Source organism: Melospiza melodia, chromosome 9 (genome assembly GCF_035770615.1).
Source record: "Melospiza melodia melodia isolate bMelMel2 chromosome 9, bMelMel2.pri, whole genome shotgun sequence".
NCBI lineage: Eukaryota > Metazoa > Chordata > Aves > Passeriformes > Passerellidae > Melospiza > Melospiza melodia.
The window spans coordinates 34888130-34907097 of record NC_086202.1 but is presented as its reverse complement, the minus strand read 5'-3'; the positions used below and the strand labels follow the sequence as shown (position 1 = coordinate 34907097).

Below are 18968 nucleotides of genomic sequence, written 5' to 3'. Positions count from 1 at the left end.
GGAAATGCATGCAAAATAAACAGTCTCTGCTTTATCATCAGAGTGTGTGTCTTCAGACCTCTTTAAAATGACAGCAAAATCATCTGATATTTTCTGAATGGAAAAAGCTGTGAGCTGCTTTCTGTAAACCTCTCCAAAGAAGGCACATTGCCCATTCCATTACAGCAAAATAGGAGAAGTGCAGCTTTTTTCTCATAAGTGTGTGTGTTCAGTAATTGGAATTTAAGAGGGGTTGTGAATGGCTTTTTTCCAGCCATATCTCTGGGTAATTTAAATAGTACATTTAGTTATAATTTAGTCTTTTAAAGAATCTGTACCTTCTCAAAACAGAAAGGGATGTTTTTTCAATGGACAGCTTCCTTATGTCAAAATGGAAATAAAAAAAAAATTTGCTTCTTGTCCTTAATTCAATTCATATTAATCCATATGAAAGTAAAGAGAAGTATTTTACCAATGGAGAAAGTAGGTCAGTGCTACTGTACTGCCCTGTGCAGTGGGAGATGGTAATATTGATACTCTGAAATACAAATACTCTGATTTGTGCAGCTCTAGATGGACAGAAAAGAAAAGAGCCATTTCTCCTAATTTGTGAATAACAGAGTGGAGAGGCAGGATGGGCTGCCCCCATCCCTCTTCCTGTTTATTTGGGAATTGTAAAATGCTTACCAGGAATATGGCTTTGTGCTCTGTATTCAGTGATGTTACTTCCCACATTTCTGAATTATTAGCAGTGAAGCACTTTGCACTGCATGTTTATAATCTCATAATTCTGTGTCCTGGCCCCCTCTTTAGCTGGTAAGCCATTAATTTTCATGGCTCATATTGAAGATGAAACATAGTAAATTTTGGCTTAAGCAGTATCAAAATTTTAGTATGATTAGTTAGTTTAATATGATTTCATTTTGAAATGTGCAGCCACTCTTTTCTTTGATCTCAGTGCCTCATTTTTGTTACATATGACAGCAGAGCAAAAGTTCCAAGGCTCCTGAATGTAGGCAGAAGGATAGTGGAGAAAACCCTCAAAAATGCTATGTCAGAAGCTCATAAAGACAGCAGAGGATTCTGAGCTGTTAATCCGCTTTACTGCAGGAGAAACTTCAGCCAGAGCTCACCTCTCATGTTTGACAGTGCAGTAAGATGTGAGACCACAGGACTGGCAGTCCTGCTGCTCACAGTCACACTTGCTAATCTGATAACTGTGTCAGTATCTGAGGGGAGGCTCAGGATTGCTGAGATTCATAAAGTTAGAGAGTTTTAAGAAAATAGTTAAAAAAGACAGGCCTTTGAGAGAAATTTTGTGAACATTGCTAATACAGTGAAAAGTTTTCTAAGCAGTAGAGCAGAGGTGACAAATAGCACAATAAACCTCCGTAGAACTAGCTTATAGATTGCAACAAGGTTATTTAATGTATATCTTTGGAAAGTTAGTATGAATAGATCTCTGTGCTTTGTCTCTTATGAACGAATCATTGTGTTAACTACCATTACGTGTGTTTCATATGATTAGATAAAATTCTTGTCAATATGTTTTGCTCCATGTGTGATTAGCTGAAATCTAAGCTGAGATAGTTTTATGCTATGCTGTAATGTCACACTCCCTTAGCATTTCCTTTAAATCAGAGAGCTGTGAACATCCTGTCTCCATTGTCCTAACAATGTACTGAGACTGATGTGCTGAATAAACAGCTCACAACACTAGTTCACATTTGCCCTGTCTCCGTTCCTTTGTAAATATCAGCCAGCAGCAAATGGTGCCCACCGTACCCTAGTCAGGCACATCACACTTCCAGGCATGGAGGCTGTGTTGTAGCACTCTTCTGGCCCATCCACATCCTCTGAAAGTGTGATCCTCATCCCTTGCAGAGTTCTGATGGTGTTTGTTGCTTTGTGGTACCTAAAATGGGACAGTGAGAGTTGTGTCACTTGAGTGAAGCATTCACCGTGCTGGTTTCCAGTTGGATTCAGCCATGTACTGATGGTGCCTGCTCAGGACATGGGGGCTGCTGTGTCATCCACCTGCTTTACAGGGCCAGGTGCTGGGCTCTGCTTCTGCATTTGGTAGGTTTGGGTTTCCTGTGACAGGAATGCTGTGATGTTAATGAATATAAAGCCATGCTCTTCTCTTTGAGCTACAAAGTTGTCTGTGCCACTATCAGTGCTGGGAAATTACCTGTGGTACTTGACAAACAGAAGCAGCTCTGATAAATCATAGAGATATGATTTTAGCACAGAGGGAAAATGAGTCCAGGTAGCTACCAAGTAGTGCCACTGAGCAAAAGTAGGGAAGGAATGCTACTCCTCAGCTTCCAGAAACTGTTCAAAGCACTTTGAAAATGTAACAGGCAGAAAAGAGCTTCTGTAAATCTTTTAGGATTATTTATATTTGGTTATTGGTAAGAGAAAAAAAAGTCAAGAAGTCTGATATTTCTTTTCACCTCTAGACAGGGGACATGAGAGAGGATTTTTTACCACTCACCCCAGAATGCTGTTTCACTCTGATAGAAGTATGATGCAGAAAGATCCACATTTAGTTTTAACATATGTGCTGATAACCTTTGAATGTCCAAGGCACAATTTTCTGATTCCCTGCTGATGACAGTGGAAAGAGCATATCTATGTTTTCTTAAAATTGCTTGGTTGATATTTTATTTACTTTTGAGTTAAATTTTCAAGAAGTGTTTCTCCCTTAGATCTAAAGACAGATGTGGATGTTCCGGCCGTTACCCATCAATTTTATTGAAGCATGTTGCCCTTGTAGTTACACATTTGATTTGTATTTGATCGTGCTCTCATGCTGCTTCTTATATCTCTTTCCAGAGAGCCAAATGCATTATTAATGCTTAGGTTGCTGCAGGACATGAGGAAGTGAGTGATCTTGCTAGCAGAGCTCCTGTTAATGAAGAGTGGAAGCTGTGGGATTAAGCACATCCTTAAAAGGATGATGATGATGATTCTACAACTGTATTGTAGTCTAACATGTTGATGATTATCTTAAAACAAAAAAAGACCCCCCAAGAAGAGACTGTACCTTATGTTTATTGAGTGAGTTTGGGAATCATTGGAGACTTTTTCCCTGTATTGTTCAATCCCACAACAGGGTGCAACAGCTTTGGGCTAAGTTCTGGAGAAACATGTCAAGGTTTGAAGCAGAAGGTGCATGATGAACTTGCCAGAGACATAATTAGCAGTTTCTTACACACTTGAAAAAAAGCAAAGACTATGGGGTGCTTTTGGTCACCTTAAAATGAACTCAGGTCATGCTTGCAAATGTTGCAGTGAAGTTGCTTCCAGCTAAGGGGTTAGCCAGGAGTGGGAATTGATGAAAGCAAACATTGCAAATGCAAGGCTTTCAGGTCAGCTCTGGAGCAGAGATAAAATCTGAAAACAACAAATCACACAAAAATAAGATAATGAAGTCAAACAGAAAAGAATAGAGAATATTGCAGTTTTGTCTTAGCATGTGTGGTCTGTCAGCCATGTCGGTACAGAATTCAGGAACATAAACTTTGGGTGAGAAAGTTTTATTTTCTTTTTTGGTAGCTAACAATTTAAATGCAGCTATAAAGTCTCCAGTTAACCTCTAGTAGTACTGAACGAGGTAGAGAGTAAGATAAATTACAAATAGATGGAAACACTGCCTTAACTTGCCTTTTGGTTATGAGGGCAGTGAGGCTGAAATAAAGGCTGCAGAGCAGCAAACAAGATGTGCTAACTTGCCTGAAGGTTGCAGGCAAGTTGCTGTAAGTTGTCAGTGGAAATCCACTGCAGCTGCAGTTGCTTATTATCCCCAGGGAGAGGTACCTGGGGCTGTTCAGCATCAGCTGCAGCTTGAGCTGAGTCACCTGCTCAGGGATGAGGGGCTCTGGAACACTCCACATCCATGATGGCATGGGCTGTCAGTGATGTTGTCAGCTTCTTAAACAGGGACAGAAGATGAGTGGAGGTTTGGCTTTGTTTTCTTTTTTTTTTTTTTTCTTTTTTTTCTTCTCCTTCTGCTCCTGTGGTTCATTATTCAAATTCAGTGTCTAGTTTAAGCAAAAGCACAGAGCAATGTGGGCAGTACAGAAGTGCTTGGCTGTCCAGAACTGACTGGGAAGCAGTGCATTGCCTCATTCCCTGGGCACTGATACCACAGGTGGCCTTCACCTATAGGCCCTGGAACTGCAAGAGGCTCAGTCAGTATTTTGGAAGGATTTACAAGTGTGCAGTTCTTCCTGATTATGTCAGTGTAAATATATGTTGATAGACTCTATGGTAATCACAGTGATAACAAAATATTCCTGAGCTACCTGCAGCCATCACATGCTCATGAGGTGAAGAAGGGAATTTACAGCTGGGAAAACAGCAAGAGGAGAAGGCTCACGATTTCCTGAAGCTAGCAAGGAAGCTGGACCTCCAGTTCTCCTCTGACACAAATCTTTACCTTTCTGTTACAGTTCCTACAGCTGGGCTGGTGTTGTGCATCTCTGAAAAATACCAGTCCTCTTCTTAATAATAGTGTGTGCGTGAAAGAAGTTTTAAATTTAAAAGTAAGGTCTGCAGTGCAGCATAATTGGAGTTGTCACAGTGTTCATGCAGAATGTGGGCACGTTGCCTGAGGTGATTATCTGGTATTAAATTACTCTTAAGTAAATTAACTTGATAAGAGGCACCCTGTGATTTCTAAGTTCTACTGTTATACTTGATAGAATGAGTTCATGGCCTGTATAAAGTTGCATACACTTTTCTTGGTTGAAAAGAAAGTATTTAAATCTGTGGGAATTTATTACTTCCTGGAACTTGGCATAGAAAAAGAACTCACCTTTAGAGATTGATTGCTTGTGTTTGGTCTGACTATGAAATGAGAGGATCTCATTTAATTGAGGAGGGCATATGTACAATGCTTTGAATTCTGTGATTGGTTTCAAAACAAAACTGCAGGAATGTGTGGAAGGTTAGAGGTGACAAAGCTCAATAGCATAAGTATTTAGTAGAAAATAATTGTAATACAGAATGAAACACAGCAACTGTATGAATGATGATTTTTTGTTGGCTTTGTTTTTTTATTTTCCTCACAGTTTCAAAGAACATTTGAGTCTTTAAAAAATGTATCCAGTAAATCTGATCTACAGAAAACCTACCAAAAGTTTCAAAAAGATCTGGAAAACCTTGATTACTTGGCATACAAACGTCAGCAGGTAAGACCACGGAGGTGTAAGAGGACAGGATGCTGGGCATGAAGAGGGTGGGTGGTGAAACTGCTGAGTTTGGTGGAGTCACTGCTCTGCCTTTGGGTTTTGTGCTTTGTGCAATGCCAGGGGGTGGGAGGGGCAAGTCTGCCTAAAGCCTGTGGTGCTGGACTGCTGGGTTTTGGGTTTGCAGCAGAGAGAAGCACAGGCAAAGCCAGTGAGTGAGACTCAGCAGGCATTAAAAGTGCATTGACATGTTGTTATCTAAATGGAAGTGTGTAGAAGTACTATTTGCAGTCTTTTACTTGAAAAATTAGCCAAATTCACATAAGTTAGTAGAATGCAATACTTTCTATGCAATGCAAACCACTAATTTTTTCTCCTCTAGAAATGAATTTGAGGTTAGTATGCATCAAACTTTGAAGTGCACATGGTCTTTGACTTGTATTTGCAAGATCAAAGTTGAATTGTTAAAACATGTTTAATGTTGTATGTTCTGACACTTATACATAGCTGATGTGAAAATATTGTTATGGGTATTCACTAATTTTCTTCTCTTGATGATAAAACGAGATTTACCTCTTCCACAGCATGAGGGTAAAAGCTGCAACATTTGTATGAGGGTCTTTGTGGTTTGTGTTTTCCTGGATTCTGTCACTTGGTGTCAGTGTTGCCAAACAGTTCCTGTGCTTGGGGCAGATCACTGGCAGCTATTTGTGTCAGGTAATTGATTAGATTAATTTGTCTTAGTTAATTTGCATTGTTTACCTGAGCAGTAGTTACCTGGTTATGGGGAGGAGAGTTTTACCTGTTTGTTGATGCCAGGATTTTCATTTCAGTAGAACTTGCTGGAGAACCTGCAGTGAGGGATTTGAAAAGTGCATGGATGTATTTAGTGTAGAAGATGCTTTGAATTTTGTCCTGCTTTAAAGAGAAAGTAATCTTCTTGTGAAAAGATTGAGAATTGCTTGGAATGCTGTGCAAAAATTGCTGAGCTGCTTTGGGACTGAAGCTGTTGTGACTTTGGGAGATATTTATGGAGTGTTTAATTGATATTATGTTTAATTGATAGCACATTTCATTGATAACAATTTATCTACACTTGTATTAGGTTAAGGGTATATTCATGGCAAAATGCTGAGTAACTGCATCTGTTTGGAGACAAATTTTTGTATATGACTGTGAATCTATTGCTGGTAAAATAAGGGGTTTCCATGCTGAAAGCAATGAATGCTGCCTGTGAAAGAAATAGTTATCTGCTTCTGTACCTTTTCTTCAGACATGAGCCATGAAGTGCAGCATAGCAAGGTCCTGCTTCAGTGGGAAGGTTTGCAGGACAGATGGGAAATCCCAGCTGGGCTTTTTAAAGGGTGTTCAAAATGTCCCACATCGACTCTGATTCAGAAATATAGACCAAACTTCTGTGAGTGGCAGACTTGTTTGGGGTGATGGTTGGGCAGCACCCACCAGGGAAATTCCTGTGGGTTGGGAATATCTGTTTGTAGCCAGGCTGCCATTTTGAAATGTGCCAGGAGGTGCCTACATCCCAGAAATGTAGATTTTCTTTCTTGTCCAGGAGATAGTCTGGCAATTCCTTTGAATTAAAGCAAGCTTTTCATTTCCTGGATACTTTCTCATCTCTGAAATTTGACAAAAAAGAATAGCTGCATGCCACAATGAGTACTAGAACTTATTCTCTTGCTCTGTGACTTTGTGGAATGTTTCCAGTAGAAGCTAAGTAAAGTTTACATTGGTTTGTATCAACCTCAATATTAGCACCTTTGCAATATGAATATTGACAGGATAAAATGTTCAAGCACTTGGGGATAAGGTGGCACTTGGTGATAGATCCCAGCTGTGCTCTTGGGATGCTGTGGGAGGTGCACACTTCCTCTTCTCTTCCCTGGGTCTTTGTTGCTGTTGGAGGGAAATTGTCCATGTAGTGTTCAGCTGGAATGGCACTGGTTTAAGGTTTATTATAATTATCTTACTGTGGGGTCATTTGAGGAGAGTTGGGCAATAGCTGCAATAAAAATGGACTTACAGTGAGGTTCAGTGGTATTTAGCACCTGTCAAACTGAAAAATTGCCACCGTTGCTGCTGTTCTTAGTGCCAACAGTGCCTTTAGGATGCCTGGAGCAGTGCTGGCTGCAATCCAAAGACATTCAGTTTTTGACTAGAAGCCTCCATCAACGTGTCATCTTATAGCTGACAACAGGACTTCAGTGTGTGCACACACACTAAAGCAGGATCCTGTTGGAAAGTATTCTGATTTAAGGTTTGCTTGTTTGATGTTGATTTTATGCCTTCAGGGAAATTGTTTTTAAAGGACTGAATCTATGGGAAATAATTCTGGTTAATCCATTTAAAAAATAATTTTAGGATTTCTTTCTGATGTTTGTTAGATTTAGAAATGTTTTAAGAAGTTGTGTTGGAAACAGAAGGAGATAAGGGCTGTATCAAAGACATTTATGGGGCACACGGTGATTTAGTGTGCTCATGGGAAATAGTGCTTGCAGAAGATGCAGCAGAGCCATTCCCTGTTCTGGCTCACAGTCCCTTGTTGTCAGTACTGCAGCTGCCTTCATGATCATACAGGTCACATTTGCATTTTGAAAGGTTTAATTTTGAATGAAGACTTCAGTCAAATGGTACTTCTTTTTGTTAAAATGGATTAAAGGTACTTGTAATCTTCAGCTTTGATTGTTCACTTTGGTGGGAGAGAATCAGAAGAGTGAAAGTGAGAACTTGTCGGTTGATAAAGTAATTTTAACAGATAAAGCAATAGCCATGCACACAAGGAAAGCAGAACAAGGAACTGATTCCTCACTTCCCGTGGCTGGGCAGGTGTTCATCCAGCCCCAGGAGAGCAGGGCCCCACCACGTGTGACAGTGACTGGGGAGGACAAACTCCATCACCCTGAATGTCCTTTCCTTCCTTCTTCTCCTGCCCAGCTCTGTGTGCTGAGCACGGCCCCACATGGGCTGGGAAATCCCTTGGGTCCCTTGGGCTCAGCCCTCCTGGCTCTGTCCCCTCCCAGCCCTCACTGGTGGGGCTGGGTGAGGGCCAGAGGAGGCCTTGGCTGTGTGTGAGCTCTGCTCAGCAATGCCCAAAACATCCCTGTGCCACCAATGCCCAAAACATTCCTGTGCTACCAGTGCCCAAACCATCCCTGTGCTGCCAGTGCCCAAACCATCCCTGTGCTGCCAGTGCCCAAACCATCCCTGTGCTGCCAGTGCCCAAACCATCCCTGTGCTGCCAGTGCCCAAACCATCCCTGTGCTGCCAATGCCCAAAACATCCCTGTGCCACCAATGCCCAAAACATTCCTGTGCCAATGCCCAAAACATTCCTGTGCTACCAGTGCCCAAAACATCCCTGTGCTGCCAACACCCAAAACATCCCTGTGCTACCAGTGCCCAAAACATCCCTGTGCCACCAATGCCCAAACCATCCCTGTGCTGCCAGTGCCCAAACCATCCCTGTGCTGCCAATGCCCAAACCATCCCTGTGCTGCCAATGCCCAACACCCTGTGCTACCAATGCCCAAACCATCCCTGTGCTGCCAGTGCCCAAACCATCCCTGTGCTGCCAGTGCCCAAACCATCCCTGTGCTACCAACACCCAAACCATCCCTGTGCTGCCAGTGCCCAAACCATCCCTGTGCTGCCAGTGCCCAAACCATCCCTGTGCTGCCAACACCCAAACCATCCCTGTGCCACCAACACCCAAACCATCCCTGTGCTGCCAGTGCCCAAACCATCCCTGTGCTGCCAGTGCCCAAAACATCCCTGTGCTGCCAGTGCCCAAACCATCCCTGTGCTGCCAGTGCCCAAACCATCCCTGTGCTGCCAACACCCAAACCATCCCTGTGCTGCCAACACCCAAACCATCCCTGTGCTACCAATGCCCAAACCATCCCTGTGCTGCCAGTGCCCAAACCATCCCTGTGCTGCCAGTGCCCAAAACATCCCTGTGCTGCCAACACTGATTCCAGCACACATCCAAAGCACAGCCTCTGTGGAAAACACCTGAACTCTACCCCAGCAAAAACAGCCCAGTAAGAGATTTGTTCACTGAAGTGCTCCTCTCCAGCAGCTGGAGAGAAGTTTTTGAAAGAGATTATCACTTATCAACTGGCAGGTTTATTTTGTGGCAGACCCTTTAAAAGTATGCTGGAAATTGGAGGGAGTTCAAGGTGAATTTTTGTTGTCAAGAAAACAAGCATGATTATAGAAAGCTGACTGAGCTCCTTAAGTTATCTGGAAAAGGTTATGGCTTAGAAATGTCAGGAATAGACTTAACTAAATCTTTATTCTAGTACAGGGAAATATGAGAAGAGCCAATGGATGGCAGTCAGACAAGTTCAAACCAGAAAACAAATGAGCATTTTTGACCATTAACTCCTGAGAGGACTCAGTTAAGAGGTGCAGTACATTAATCACTGCTTGTAGCCTTTGTGTCCATTGTCCATACCTGTTGAAAAGATGTGAAATAACTGAGATGCAAATTAAAGGGCAGGAATTATGGATCTTTCTGTGGCTTATGCAGTTGGGGGAATTTGAATGGGAATTCACTTTTTTCCCCCTCCACTTAAGAATGACACTACATTTGGTTGTTTGTTGGAGGATAAAGGCAGAATTCTGTCTTCTGAATTGCCATCCTGGAATAACAAATGGGTGAGTTTGTTCTGTTTTGTATTTACCACTCTACCACTGTCTAATGTTTTAGATTTTAGGGTTGGATGTGTTGAGATCTTGTTTAGGAATTTTCAAAGAAGCCTTGTACTTTACTCCAGAGTAATTTTAAGGACATATAGGGATTTGATTCCCATTAGATTTCTGAAAATGCCTTCTTTTGTTTTCTCCTTTAATATGTATCACACACTATTGATTATAAAATGAGACTATAGGTTCTATTTCCAGTATTGTAGCTGCTTATCACCCCTTGACATAGGAACAACATCTATCATGTTGTTGTGTAATTAAAATGGTTGATTTATGCATTCCTTTTTTAAAAAAGCAAACACCAAATTAGTCTCAGTAGCTAAGATAGTGAAAAATTATGACAATTCTGTTCTCAGTCACCTGACTTGTTTTAGTAATTCCATGATTATGGCTCTGTCATTTGGTCCTTGCTTCTGTCTGTCCTGTGTATCTCTGTGGCTTTCTAATGGGTGAAGAGGTTTTCCTTTTCCCTGCTCACCTGAACGTGCTCATATTCCCTGTGCTTAGAATTTTTACATGTATTTGGAGCTGTAGGGGGAAGGCTTTCATATCCACACTTCCCCATTTTCTGTCTTTGCCTGCATGCTAAACCTCTGAGAAAAAAAGTCATGCCTCCCCTCATCTTTGCAAAGCTCAGACTGCTGCTGTTTCTATGAAACTGAATTAGTTTTGGCTGTGCCCAAGATATCTTCAGTTTGGATAAAAGATTCCAGTCTAGTTTGTCTGATAAATGTAGCTGAAATGTCTTGGGGGCCAAGGATGGATGATGCTTTACGTTCAACCAAGAAGTCACCAGGTAATTTAACAACAAAAAAACAATACAAAATTGAGTGTTACAGTGGGAAGGAAATGAGATCTTCAGCTAGAAATTAAATGACAGAGACAACTAAGTAATGTTACAAGGGCATGACTTAAAAAGCTGTGGAGATTTTTGTGTGCATTCCACGGGGGACTTGGATACACCACTGATTTTGCCCATGAACATTTGCTATGGTACCATGTGTATCTCCTGTAAGCCATAATGGTGCCATATGAATATGAATATGGAACCATTGTGAAATATGAAATATTGACATAGGAAATTTGATGTGTTGGGTGGTTTATCTCAGTGGGAGGTAGTGGCTAAGATTAAAACTCTGTTTTTCCAGTTGACTGGAAACCAATTTATTTTTTCCTCCTAATGAAATAGAATGATAGTTCAGGTGATATGTTTATGCTACTGTGGGATAAAGCCAGAATTTGGGGGTTGTAAATGGGGTCAGAGTCTGAGGAGAATGGTTCCTAATGAGGCACTGATAACTGATTTTATGACAATTGCAGTATTCTGTTAGGCAGCAGTGTCTCAAGGGGAAAAACAAAATTGCAGTTTTATGCAGTAGGAGTGAGGTGAGCTTTTTCACTTTCCTGTGAAGTGTTGCCTATTTGGTTGTTTCAGATCATGCATTGTGCAGCTGACTGTTCCTGCCCACATGTGATGACTTGTGCTCATCCTCAGTGTGTCCTGTCTGAGAAAAGCACACCTATTTTTGAACATTGCTGTGAGTTCAGGTTCTGCCCTACAGTGACTAATGGCTCCTTGTCTTCCCTCCCCCTCAGGAAATAATTTTCCTTTTCCTTTTCCTTTTCCTTTTCCTTTTCCTTTTCCTTTTCCTTTTCCTTTTCCTTTTCCTTTTCCTTTTCCTTTTCCTTTTCCTTTCCCTTTCCCTTTCCCTTTCCCTTTCCCTTTCCCTTTCCCTTTCCCTTTCCCTTTCCCTTTCCCTTTCCCTTTCCCTTTCCCTTTCCCTTTCCCTTTCCCTTCTTTTTTTCTTATCCAAGTTATGGTCAGTAGTGAGGCAACCAAAACAGACCCCTGTAGAAAATTATTTAATGCATTTCTGTAGTTGCTGAGACTCACTGGTAAGTGTTCTGAAATCTCCATTGATTCCAGAGAAATTGAATCAATTTTTCCCATTTATTTATGTAAAAGTCCTGTGAAGGATGTCAGAATCTAGTCATATAATGAGATACTTGCTACTAATCCTATGACTACAAGCCTGGACTAATTTGGCAAGACTTGATCTGGACAGAGCTGTGGTGGCTGTTACTCATTGCTGCATTTATTTCTAGGTGAATAAAGCAGTGTCTGTCGTGATTTGCTGTAATTGTTTTTGCTCAGGAGTGGAAGTGTGGCTGATGAATGAGTTGCTCAGTTTCTGTCCCTGGCAGAGGAGGGCTCAGGTTTGTTTCCTTGCAGTGTCCTGTAGTCATGCAGATCTGCATTGTCTCACACTGGATGTTGCAGCAAGGAGTGTTCAGCAGCATTTCCGTGGCCCTGATGGTTCATCCAGCCCCCTCCATGTGGAACACGTGGCTGTTTGTTTGGCAGGTTTTTGTCATGCCTCCCCAAGAGAGCCAGCATTAAACTGCAGTGCCTTTCAGAATTTCACCTAGTTCCTCCTCCTTTGTCACAATCAAATCTTATAAATGTTATAAAACATAACACTTTCACAGTTGTGCATGAGAAGCAGTATTTCTGTGTGGATGAGGTCTAAGTGCTGACTTCCTCTCTCTGGAAATAATTATGGAATGTTATTTTCAAAGACTGTGCTGAGTTCTTTGTCCCTCTGCTAGATCTACAGCTTTGTATGTTTTTATGGGTTGAAATCATCACCTAGTAAAGTGATATACGGTTCTTGGCTATAATTGAAGGAGAAAATGCATTCCCTAATTTTCTGGGAAGTAACATATCTGCATATTCTACAGAAAAAGGAGGATTTAGAGAGGATGCTTCCTTTGTTGAACACTATAAAAACGATGGATGTGCTATTTTGATTTGACATGCTTTTCTTTCCTTTTTTGAAATTAAATGGCCTGGAGCAGTAGGGAGTGGTAACTATAAAAAAAAATTCTTTACTGAATTGTAAAGGAAAAAAGAGAAGTGGGAGATAGATGTATAAATGTCTTGTAAACATTTTCACATTTGCTTTCTCACAGCTATCTTGTGTGACCTTCAGCAAGCCTCTTAGTACCAGATCTGCTGGAGGACATCACTAAATGCCTTCATCCAAGAGTTAAAGATTTATTGCTGTATAAGGACTTGCCAGTAAGGTTCTGTGGGTATTTGAAGTTCCTTTTTTCAGGCTTTAACAGATTTATGTCAGTCTAGGTAAAAAGTTCAGTCTGAGGACAAGTGACATTTTTACAGGCTCAGAGACAGTAAGTACCATATAGTCTGAGCTACTGTTTTTGTTTGTGGTGAGAGGTTTTTTTTTGTTTGGGGATTGGTTCATTTTTTTGTGCTTTTTTTCTTAGTATGAGAAAAACTGCTATTTAGATGCTGAAAGGATGCAAGTTAGAAGTGCAATAACAGTTTGGAATGCAGAGCTCTGATTACTAAAGAGTGGCTAATGAGTGATGTTATGTCCTGGTGAAAATGACAGTAATAGTAGTTTGTGAAAGAGTTATCTGAGGGGAACGTTAGATTGTATTGATCCCAGCCTGACAGACACACACCAGCTTCTCACAGAAAAATAAATTCCATGTAAAATGTTTCACTGCCTTGGTGCTTCATAAAAATCAGATCAGATGAAATGCAAAGCCTTGCAGAATAACTGAGCTGTAAATGGAAAATGGTTTGAGAGCATAAAGCTTGGGAATGGTGGGCAAACCCTGCAGGAGCACTGCTGCTGATGTGTTTGCTGCAGCAGCCTGAGCAGACTCTGCCAGGAGCAGGTGGCTCTGGCTGCCTCTGTCTGAGGGCTCAGCTTGGGGTGCAGTTACTGTGGCCACAGCACTTGGCCATTCCTCAGTGCCTTAGTAGATAGAACATCAACACAGGAAATAAAAACTTGCATTTTGTGCAGGGTGTAAGGGTTTTTTTCTTATGGGGTAGCAGGTTAGGAGGTAGAGGTGGGGATCTGTGTCTTCTGTGAAACTCAAGTTCTGTAACCAGATAGGATTATGTACTAGGGGAGCTTCTTAGCTTTTCCCTGGCTCACAACCTTGTTTTGAGGGAAGAACTTGTTAGCACTGTTTGTGAGGGTTCTGACCCTTGGTAATCACTCAGCCTTTGGATTCCAGCTGTTCTGGGTAAGCTGGAGCAATGCTACACAGAGCTGAAAAAAAACTAAGGAGAGAAACCACTGTTACATACCCTGACAAATTATTTATTACTCTTGTCTCAAGTCAATATTCCTACTCTGTAATCTGTGTGACCTTGTCAAGTTGGCCACTTAGTCCTTTATTTTATATTGTCTCTCCTTGTCCTGCATGTTCTGCATCAAGTTGCATTCTATATTTTTCATTTGCATAATCCCATGTGCAGTTTCCCTCTAAAACTCACTCTTGTCATTAGCACTTAAATTTCCTTTCCAGTCACTCTGCATCACTTTTTGCTTACTTGGTCTCCTTCCCCCTCCAAGCCTTTGTCATCTGTCATCCACACCTCATTTCTGCCGGTGCATTCTGGAGGTATTGACTCATTCATTTTGCTCACAGCAAGGTGCTTTTCACAATGGGTTCAGGCAGACCCAGGAGTGCCACCCCCGGTGCTGCTGTCTGCTGTTTGTCTGTCTGTCCCTGCACAAACAGCACCCTGCTGCTGGGGAGCTGCTCCCACAGGGTCTGGAGGATCCCCAGCTGCTGGAACACTCACAGGGATACTGGGCATGCAGGAAGGAGGGCAGAGGATGGGGCAGGACAGAGGGCACTGCCCCAACCTCATTTTGACCTTCCTGACTTTGACTTCCTCCTTTCCATCCCTGTGGAATGTCAGGCCATATTCCCAACCCAGGCAAAATGCATCTGATTGTCTGTGATATATGGGCCTGTCATCACTGGCTCTTTTTCCCATCAGGGTTTGGGAGAGCAGTCAGACCTTGGCCCTGCTTGATGGGCCTCATCAGGCTCTAATATTTTCCTTTATTTGCTAGTTAGCTTCTTTTAGAACATGAGCCTGCATTGTAAGTTCTTCATGGTTTGAGTGTGCTGCAGCTGGTTACTTTGCAGCTGTCAGTGGCTATTCCTCAGCTGATCTATCTTGAAGTTTGCCTTATGTGATTTAGTGAAGTTGGGCCTTTATAGATGGTGGTTATGGAGCAAAAGTTTCTTTGTAGGTAAGATTTTGACACTTGTAACAGTGCTTTTATAGCTCATAACAATAAATTCTGCTGGCAGTGGGACATTGAAAGCTTTCCTGTGTCCAATTTAAATTTGTTTATTTCCTTGAGTAAATACATTTGGGTTTTTTCTGCATTAATTTGACCACGGATCTAACTTTGTAAGAACAAGAGATAGTATGTAATGAAGTCTTACTTCAGCCAAGATTTATAAATGAAACAACAATTACATTAATTTTAGCTGTAACTTGGTTGGTTAGCACTGGAGGGAGGATGATCCTTTTTGATTTGTGGGAGAGAGAAGTACAAACTGTGCCACAGGCCAATTTTATGTAGTTTATTTTAGCTAGATCACAATGGTTGCAAAAAAACCAAATGTGCATTTATCTGTTTATGTTATCTGCAGTTCTGAAATTGAGGACTGGATTCCCTGAGGTGCAAGAGGTTAAGAGAGCACATAGTCAAAGATTACAGTTCTGTATCTTTTGGGTAAAGGGAGCTGGAGGCCTCAATCTCCCAGTGGTGATTCCCTCTTCTGTTTCTGGGAGCTGGCAGGGAGAGGTGTGAGCAGCTCCTGCAGAAGATGTGTCTGAAGTGCAGAGTTATCTTAAGAAGTTATCTTTTTGGTTATCTTAAGAAAATACTGCAGCATTTGCCTCTTCTGCTAAGTTAGTAGAGGTCAGGAAATTATTTCAGGATCTGAAAAGGTTATGCAGCCTTTTGTTAAAGTTTCTTACTGATTATTAATTTGGAGACCAATAACAGATGTGCCTGGTCTCTGGGTGATGTCCCTGGCAAAAGTGACATCTTCACTAAAAGCCAGCATTCTTAGAGCAGTAATTTGTATGTTAAAGATACGGACCTAAATGGAGAGCTAAATTCCCTGTAACTAGCATTTGATTGCAGACCAAAACCTTGGAGATGCTGATGATATTTTATTGCTAAAATAATAGAGAGGATAGGTACAGGGACAATACAAAGGAAGATTATTGCTTCTCTATTTCCTGCCCCACAGTTACAGGGGTAGGTTATACTTTTGAAACACAAGTAAAGTGATAGCCAGTCCGTTTGCACTTGATCCTTTCCCCTGTGAAATCACTGGGAGTGTCTGTGGGAGGAGTGAAGTTGTCATCAGGAAGGGTGGGTGTATTCCCTGCTGGGTGTGAACAGAACCTGTTAGTGAGAACAATCATTGGAGGCATGCTAAAGTGCTCTTGATCCTGGCCTTGGCCACCCTCCTGACTTAGTGAAAATGAAATGGGAAAGTTTTTATTTGCTTTGGAAAATGCTTCATTAGAATTGCAAAGAGCTAGCTGAGAAGCTGTTAAGAATCTTGAAAAGGTTAGAACAAATGAAGATGAATTTAAAGAAGTGTGTGTACCTGTGCCTGCATGCTGTATGAATCTTGCCTCAGTAGTAGGGACAGTCTAAAAAGGCAGTGTGTTGTCATCCTAAGTGAATGTAATAGTTTAGAGGAGAAATGACAGAACTTCTGACATAGTTACAAAATTAAAGCAGTGATCAAGGGAGGGAGAAAAAACAATTCTGAAAATAAAATACAGACAGTAATAATGTAAAAAAAGATGTGAACAATACTGGAATCCTCTGAAGAAGATGCAGTAGAGAAGTATTTTAAGATAATTCAATATAACTTGAATAAATTCTCTCTATACCCTTCAGTCACTGCCTTTAGTAGCTCATTTTGTCCCTGCTTTTAATAGTGTCAGTAAAGCAGCTCCTAAAGTCCTTGTAAGCAGAGATAAGCCTTAACCCATCTTACAGGAGCCTCGCAAGGGTGTTACTAGGAATGAGATTGTGACAAATGTTGTTGGAGTTGGCACTTGGAGCATTTCAGCAGGGAGCTGTCACCTTTCCAGGGAGGCACGGAGGGAGTGGAGCTGAGCCACCATCCCCCAGAGCCCCAGAGAGATGGGCAGGGTGTGTGTGTGTGTGTGTGTGTGCCCCCCTGGGCTCTCTGTGTGTGTGTGTGTGTGTGTGTGTGTGTGCCCCTGGGCAGTGTGTGTGTGTGCCCCTGGGCAGTGTGTGTGTGCTCCTGGGCAGTGTGTGTGTGTGTGTGTGCCCCTGGGCAGTGTGTGTGTGCTCCTGGGCAGTGTGTGTGTGTGTGTGTGTGTGTGTGTGTGTGTGTGTCCCTGGGCAGTGTGTGTGTGTGTGTGCCCCTGAGAGTGTGTGTGTGTGTGTGTGCCCCTGAGCAGTGTGTGTGTGTGTGTGTGTGTGTGTGCGCGCCCCTGGGCAGTGTGTGTGTGTGTGTGTGTGTGAGCAGTGCCCCTGCAGCAGTGTGTGTGTGTGTGTGTGTGTGCGTGCCCCTGGGCAGGCAGTGTGCCTGGGTGCCCCTGTGGAGTTGCAGGGCCACTGCTCACACACACACACACACTGTCCAGGGACACACACACACACACACACACACACACACACACACACACACTGCCCAGGGACACACACACACACACACACACACACACAGCCCAGGGGCGCACAGACACACACACACAGAGCTCAGGGACACACACACACACACACACACACACACTGCCCAGGGGCACACACACACACACACTCACACACACACACACACACACACACTGCTGCAGGGGCACTGCTCACACAAACACACACACACACTGCTGCAGGGGCACTGCTCACACACACACACACACACACACACACACACTGCTGCAGGGGCACTGCTCACACACACACACACACACACACACACACACTGCCTGCCCAGGGGCACGCACACACACACACACACACACACACACTGCTGCAGGGGCACTGCTCACACAAACACACACACACACACTCACACACACACACACTGCTGCAGGGGCACTGCTCACACACACACACACACACACACACACTGCTGCAGGGGCACTGCTCACACACACACACACACACACACACACACACACACACACACACACACACTGCTGCAGGGGCACTGCTCACACACACACACACACACACTCACACACACACACACTGCTGCAGGGGCACTGCTCACACACACACACACACACTCACACACACACACACACACACACTGCTGCAGGGGCACTGCTCACACACACACACACACACTCACACACACACACACACACACACACACACACACTGCTGCAGGGGCTCTGCTCACACACTGCTCCTCTACATGCCAGCAGCAGCTCCTGTAAAGCCCCAGGCAGAACAGCTGAGCTGGTGCACTCAGCACTGCTCTTGGGGGCAGCTGTGGCTGGCCTGCTCCTGGTCACACGTCAGGGGCCCTGGGTCACTGAAGGCTTTGGCTTGGAAGGGTCCTGTAAGGGCCATCCAGTCCAAGTCCCCTGCAGTGAGCAGGGACATCTTCAGCTACATCGAGCTGCTCAGAGCCCTGGCCAGCCCTGCCATGAATGTTTCCAGGGATTGCCATCTGCTGCCTCTCTGGGCAACCTGTGCTGGTGTTTCACCCTTTCTGTACAAAATTACATCCTTCAATCTGCTCTTAAATTGACTCCTTTTAGTTTGAAACCATTACCCATTGTCCTGTTGCAACATGCCCTGCTAAAATGTTGGTCTTTCTTCTTGGGCCTTTAGGAGGTGTTCCATCCTTCAAGGATGCTTTACTAAATACCTGTTTAGTCTGATCCATGTAGGTTATTCTTTCTTTTTTCCTTTTTGGCTATTGCACAGTGCATGTGTCCTGTGAAACTGAAGTGCTCTGCCAGGATGGTGTTCCAGGCTTTCTGGTACAGGTTTGCCAGCTGTAGGAAGTGCATGTGCAAACACAACTGTGTGCTCTCTAAAAGCTGCCTCAGGGATGGACCTGACTGTGTTCTGGGTAGTCAGCTATAAAAACACTTGAGGCACATCTCACACCATTTATTAAACAAAAACAAAATCAAAACAAAGAACCCAAACCACAAAAATCACACAACAAAATACCCCTCTTCTGGTGGGTCTGGGTGAATTGAGGT

At 43.0% G+C, this 18968-nt stretch overlaps 1 protein-coding gene across 2 annotated transcripts in view; it reads left to right on the top strand.

The window, feature by feature from the left end:
- Positions 1-18968, top strand: part of CTNNA3 (catenin alpha 3) — a 429736-nt gene that overhangs the window by 32461 nt on the left and 378307 nt on the right. For both annotated transcript variants that reach the window (XM_063164177.1, XM_063164176.1), the window contains exon 5: positions 5058-5177. In XM_063164177.1, coding sequence (XP_063020247.1) covers positions 5058-5177 — 120 coding nt within the window. The remainder of the gene's footprint in view (positions 1-5057; positions 5178-18968) is intronic.